Consider the following 6678-nt stretch of genomic DNA (forward strand, 5'->3'; position numbering starts at 1 on the left):
GAGGGAGGGAGGGAGGAAGGGAGGGTTGGTTTATTTTTAAGTGTCTTAGTTTCCTATTGCTTTTAGGGATAGAGTATATCACATAGTAGAATGCATGTGTAGTCCACTATAGCCTAAGGAAATTTGACATTTAGAGTGTCAATTTTCTGTGCTGAAACAAGGCACAACAAAGAATATCCTGGCTTTCTTAGAAGGGAGAAAATGCTATTTATATTTCTTATTATAAATTTATGAAGTGCCAGTTATTCAGCTGAGCTCTTGTCAGTTTGATTAATATAAAGCAGCTCTTTGCTCATCTATGGGAAAGTAAATGAAAATCATGTTTCTGAACTTGAAGAAAAAAAAGAAAGACCCACACCTCAGTGACACCTCCAAGATACTGATAACTTATAAAAATATCTGAGACAGTTGGAACACATTATTTCACTATGTACTTTGAAGTTGCAGTGCATTATTTTCAAAAAATTTCAAAATATTCAAAAAGTATTTGCTGAACAAAAGAAGTAGGCTGTTTCAGACAGTCTTTTTTTTTTTTTTTCAACACTGAGTGTAACAACTTTGTTGCAGGCAGAATTAAAAATATAAGCTCAAGTCAGGTCTGGTGGTACAAGACTGTGATCTTAGCAACTGGGGAGGCTGAGGCAGGAAAATCAAAAAGTTTGAAATCAGCCTCAGCAATTTAATAAGACCTAGATTCAAACATTTTTTAAAATGGACAGGGAGTGTAGCTCAGTAGTAGAGCACCCCTGGATTCAATACCCAGTACCACAAAAAACAAAATTAAACCCATCAGTAGATGAAAAGAAATGTGTCACCACTATCTCCTGCTTTTTCTCTTATAAATTCTTGCCAGTTTCTTCTCCTCTTTAATATCAGAATTTCTCTGATTAGTATTAGGCCTTCTTTTGGTCTATTAAATACTCTCAATCTCTACTATGGCATAATTTACAATCATAGGGTAGATGCTCCAGAATCTGTATTTGTAGCCCAGACCTCAGAAGGTAATCAGCAGACCTAACAAACTACTACCCATCAATGTCAATCTGTTTATATTACCACATTCATCTTAATTAGTCTAAAACCCAACTTATTTCCCCCTTACCCCTCAAGTCTTTCTGAGGTCCTACCCCAATAAATAACACTACCAGAAACCATAGATTCTTCATTGACTTTCCTTTCAACCCCCACACTGCACCTATCTTTTAGGTCCAATAATTCTACATTCTTGATATTCTTTGAATGAATCCACTTATCTCAATTTCCACTAAAGTTCAAACTACCACATTTACCTGTCCTACAGCAATGATCTTTTATTTGGTCTCCAGCATTCACTGTAGCCTAAGACAGACTAATTTTTTAATCAAGTATGATCAAATGACTTCCTCATTCAAAATGTTTAACAGTCTGGGCCCAATGGCACATGCCTATAATCCCAGCTACTTGGGAGGCTGAGACAGGAGAATGACAAGTTCAAGACCAGAGTCAACAATTTAGCAAGGCTCTCAGAAACTTAGTGAGACCTTGTCTCAAAAAATAAAAAGGGGAGGGCAGGGAATGTATCTAATGGTAAAGCACCCCTATTAAATTCCCAATACCAAAAAAAAAAAAAAAGAAGAAGAAGAAGAAACACTTAACAGTTTAGACTAGAATCAGAAATACTTACCATGGTTTATAAGGTTTTTAGAATCTGGTTGTGGTAGGCAGCCTCTAAAATCTCCCCAATAATCCTGCCTTCTCATAGTCACACTCTTGTATGTGTGCTGAGTTTATTGCCTCCTTTCCAAGAAATAGAATACAACAGAGCTGATATCATTTCCAAGATTAAGTTATTATTTTAAAAAATCATTGACACATGATCTCATTTGTTCTCTTTGATCACTTGCCTGCCCAGGGGGTAAGCCATTGACTTTGAATTGCTGGCAGCAGCAGGCAGAAGAGAAAGTGTGCCTACAGCCATGCAATCACATTGAACTTGGAAGCAGAACTTCCCCTTTACCCCAGACCTCAGCAGCTGACAAGTGTGACTCAACCTCAGGAGAGACCTTCTGCTTGAGGTAGGTAGCTAAGCTGCACCTGAATACCCAACCAGCAGAATCCAGGGATAATAAACCTCTGTTGTTCTAAGCAATCTGCTAAAAATGTATTACAGTTTAAAATAATGAAACACTTAGTCCAAGTGAAATAGCTCATAGGCACCACAAGAATGTCACACCCAATGCCCAACTTACTTTCAAGATTAAACTGAGAGCCTGGCGAGTTGGTGCCTGCCTGTAATCCCAAAGGCTCAGGAAGCCCAGGAAGGAGAAGCACAAGTTCAAAATCAGTCTCAGCAACTTAGTTAGGCCCTAAGCAATTTAATGAGACCCTGTCTCCTAAATAAAATATTAAAAAGAGCTGGGAATGTGGCTCAGTGACTAAACGCCCCTGGGTTCAATCCCCAGGTACCAAAAAATAAAAAATAAACTGAGTCCCACAAGCAGTCTAATAGAAATGACAGAACTGCGACTACAATATCCCGACATCCTTTCTTAACACTATGCATATTAAAAAAACCCTCAGAAATAATTTCTTAAAGCCCCAAACCCAAATTTTAAAATATATATACACATACATATGTATATGTATGTGTATATATATTTTACTATATATACATACATATGTATATGTAAGTGTATATATATTTATATATATATATATATATATATATATATATGTTACAATGTATATATATGTATGTATGTATATATATGTTTCTGCGTAGGAAGCTTTCGGTCACAACACAGTCGTTTAAAAGTCTATCTAGCAGACTCGGTTAACAGCTGGAATTGCTAAAAGTGAAAATTATTTCAGAGCGGCCAAAGTTCCTTCTCCATCCTGTTCTCCATGTTTTCACACAAGGTGGTCAGCCAGCGGGCAACTTCTCCGTGAGACGTACTCACTACTTCTCTGACCTAAGCCCAGTTTTCTAAGGAGAGGAGGCTTGCGGAAGGGCAAGGACCAGTCCGTAGCGGTCAAGGGGCGCGGTCCAGGCACACTTGCCCCTGAGTTTCTTTCCCATAGGTGGTGCGGAGCCTCCCAGCCGAGAGCTGGCGGGAGTCCGAACCCACTCGGCAGGGAGGGACAGGGAGCCAGGGCGNTGGGCCACAATGCTAGGCAAATGTGTTAAGAAAGAGTCTCCTCTGCAGTATCTGTGCCCATCCAGTACATAGTTGGTGTGCTACTAATAAACAACCAAAGAGCACAGCCCAGGCACAAGAGCTCAGCGACTTCCAGCTCCTAATGAGCACAAGTAGCTTCTAAAACTACTGTGATCATGAGTGTCCACATAGAGGAAAGTGAGGCCAATGCAGACGGTAATCTGCAACAGCAGCAGCAAAGTCAATGACCCAACAGTGATGGATCACGAAGACATTTTTATCATAAAGACACAAGATAGCATGTATGAGGCCCTGCAGGGATATTAGCTAGGTACTGTTCTAAATGCCCACTGGAAATGTCCACATTCCCAATGCTCACAACCATGAGGGCAGTAGTATTATTTTCCCAATTTATAGATGGGGAAACTGAAGCACAGAGAAATTGGGTGGCGAGGAAGCCACCAAGGCTAAAGGCCTGCTGGTGAGTGTTTCTTTGTTCTTAACCATATGCTCTTGGCATGTCACATTCTCTGTGTTACTGCTGTGTATGGTCTGAGCAGAGAAAGAGCATATGAGATCTAGAGTGCTGTGTTGGAGAAGATGAAAACCACACCCTGTTTTGTAGAAAGGCTACTGAATTTAACAACTCAATTTCATCCTTAAGACAGGGGCAAACTTATATGAGGTCCCGGAAACTCAAAGCTTTGGATAGACCAAGAGATCACGCACCTTCTCTCTGAGTAAGAGAGCAGGGCCAGGCCCAGAGCACATTCTCTCCCACCAGAGGGCATTCTGTGCCTTTCTGAGCCAGGAAGGGTGGACGGAGGCAGGATGTAAGAACACAGGATATGCTCAGCAGGCCGGATGCAAGCATTTTTTGACAGATCTATTTCCTTTCTCAGGACGTGAGTTAAGCCATATTTAAAATGTTCACACTGCCCTGACTGTGATTTATATAAGGTTAACTAAATTTCTGAGGTATAGAATGTCACTTGGTAGAAAAGGTTGACTATATGTCCCCAACACAGTACTACAGCTTCATTAAGAATAACTGCAACCACTTTCTTTTTCAAATATGTGGATTCATATAATCACGTTATAAGCTTAGGTGGAATTCATGCAAATATTAGTCTCAAATTAATTTTTCCTTATTAGAAGTAAGAACTGCATTACCTTATATCCCAAAGACAGCTCATGAGTGGCCTGCTGCTTGGGCTGGCTTTTCCATGGGGCTTCATCTTGCTTTGGTGATTTTGTTTGGTTCCCATGTTTTCTGATTTCCTCATAATATAAATTTTAGTTAACTAATACAAATTACAGACTAATAAAAAACGGGGGAGAGGGTTTAAAAACTGCTTTTTAAATATAACTACAAAAATATTGAGTTCTGAATTCAGCTCTAGCATGAAATAATAAGATCTAGGAAATGACAGCTGATTGAATCCACATTCTGTTTCTGGCTCTGCAAGCCTCATCTGGGCCTGGCTCCTCAATGCCCCAGGGTTGGCTCAGAACTTTCCTCCCTACCTCAGGGCCGCGGAATCGCCCGGGGCAGCACTGCTCACGGCTGCCCCAAGTCCTCGTCGGAAACCGAGTACCCGGAACAGCTCCACGTGCCAAAGGGAGAAAGCGCCACACTCGCGAGGCCAGCGCCATGTCCTACACGTCCCCGGCCCTTGATGTCAGGCCGCCACGGACCCGCGTAAGACGGAGCAAGGAACACTTCAGTCTACGCACAGAGAACTGCCACCCCGATCCCCGCTTCCTGGCCAGTGCCTCTCAGTTCTCACCGCTTCCGATCCACGACTTCCGGGGGCGGGAGAGATCCCGAGTGGGTGGGACTTCGTGGGCCTGCTGCGCCTGTGCCCAGTGGGCTTGGGCAGTGAGTGACAGCGCGCGAGCGCGAGCCTTGGGGCGAGCTAGTGAGCGAACCCTCCGCTGGTTCCTGAGTGCTTTCCGCTCCGCTCTCTTTCTTGGTTTTGGTAAAAGGATAGATCACCAGAACAGAACTGAAGGCTTTGAAATAGACCCGAGAATAGGTGTGCGGAAGAAAAGAAAAAAAAAAAAATCAAAAGTAGGTGACGCCTGGCATTAAGAGGTTCTTTTTGGAAATAAATGCGTGGAATTAATCCGCCCACATAAGAAAGTGAAAGGAAAAGAATGAGAAACTGGAGGGAAAGACTCAAGAGGGGAAGTGAGAAGCCAAAGGAAAGAAATGAAACCCGTAAAGCATTAGCTGGACTATGAAGAAGAGGACTCTAAACAAGATGCTGGTGCTGGACTGGGGGAAGTTCAGTGTGAGAGCGCTTACCTAGAATGGGGGAGAGACTCCCGATTCGGTCAAAAAATAAAATCAGCACTGCTGTATGGTATGGGATATGTAGCATAAAACCTGGTCTCTCCTCAAAATCTTCACTAGGTCAATGTTTCTCACCAGAGTAGAATTCTTACAGAGGGAATAAGGAGATTTTTGAGCCCAACTTCAAGGCCCTTGTGGGTGAAAAACACAGGCTGCAAATGGAGTACCTACTTTATGGAGTACTTGAGAAAATCGTCAATAAGAGAAGGTAGTCATAGTTTTAAAAGAGTAGCTTGTATTTATATGGTACTTTTCATACTACACAGTAAATTAAGACACATTTCCTTTGATCTTCCCAATTGTGAAATAATGGGCATCCCAGGTTGCCAAATGAGAAAAAAAAAAATGGCTTAAACATTTTATTAACGAAATCAAGGATACACTTTTTTTTTTTTTTAAATGCGGAGGATCCAGACCAAGGTGCACATATTACACATACTACTTAGGCTGGCACTCTGCCATTGAGCTGTGAGCTACATCTCCAACCTTACAGTGCTCTTCCCAGTGTATGATTGCTGCCTTCACTGCCTCGTGGGTGTTGAGGATTTCATCAGTGATATCCCTATTTTCTTTGCTTCTGAAGTATATTTTTAAAAATATGTACATCTTCCCAACTTCTGGAATCTAGTCTTTTTACCAGAAGGGAACGAGTTTTATTGTATTTTAGATTTTCTACCAATGACAACCTCGATATTGTTAAACAACATGTTTACACTATTGGATCCCATGATAAACCTGAAATTCATTTTCTGGTATCTCTGCTGCAATGATTTGTGAGTGTGTGATGCTGAGGATGAAATCCAGGGCCTCACACATGGTAGTAATTTTTTAATTACAATTTTCACTTAGAAAATAATTAAATCCTTAGAAAAGTTGCAGGAACTCACATATACTCTTCACTTATATTCAGCCATTGTTGATTCTCTCACATTTACTCTTTCTTGAGATATATTCCATGTAATATGCATATTATGTTCCTATTATATTCTGTTAAACCTTTTAAGTGTAGAGTGCATGATTATATTCTGTTAAACCTTTTGAGTATAGAATGCATGTATCATGATTCTTGACTCTTAGAAACAGACATTCTCAGTATAATTATCAAATTCAAGAAATTGAAATTGACAGAATATTATTATTATACAAACAAGTTTTACTGGTGTCCCAATGTTGTTTGAACTC

The 6678-nt window shown here is 40.8% G+C and overlaps 1 protein-coding gene across 7 annotated transcripts in view; it reads right to left on the reverse strand.

Moving 5' to 3' along the window:
* The window catches only part of Rmdn1 (regulator of microtubule dynamics 1), a 33840-nt gene extending 28896 nt beyond the window's left edge, over nt 1-4944 (reverse strand). For 4 of the 7 annotated variants that reach the window (XR_007340499.1, XM_015485936.2, XM_015485938.2 and 1 more), the window contains exon 1: nt 4665-4943. Coding sequence is in view for 6 of the 7 variants with exons in the window: in XM_015485936.2 (XP_015341422.1) it covers nt 4665-4793 (129 nt within the window). In the remaining variant the exon portion in view is untranslated. Of the gene's footprint in view, nt 1-1663; nt 1777-4664 lie in introns of all 7 variants that reach the window. The other 3 variants (XM_048782768.1, XM_015485934.2, XM_048782769.1) reach the window with 3 other exon arrangements.
* Between the last annotated feature and the right edge of the window lie 1734 nt (nt 4945-6678).

The sequence above is a fragment of the Marmota marmota genome, unplaced genomic scaffold (assembly GCF_001458135.2).
Source record: "Marmota marmota marmota unplaced genomic scaffold, marMar, whole genome shotgun sequence".
Lineage (NCBI taxonomy): Eukaryota > Metazoa > Chordata > Mammalia > Rodentia > Sciuridae > Marmota > Marmota marmota.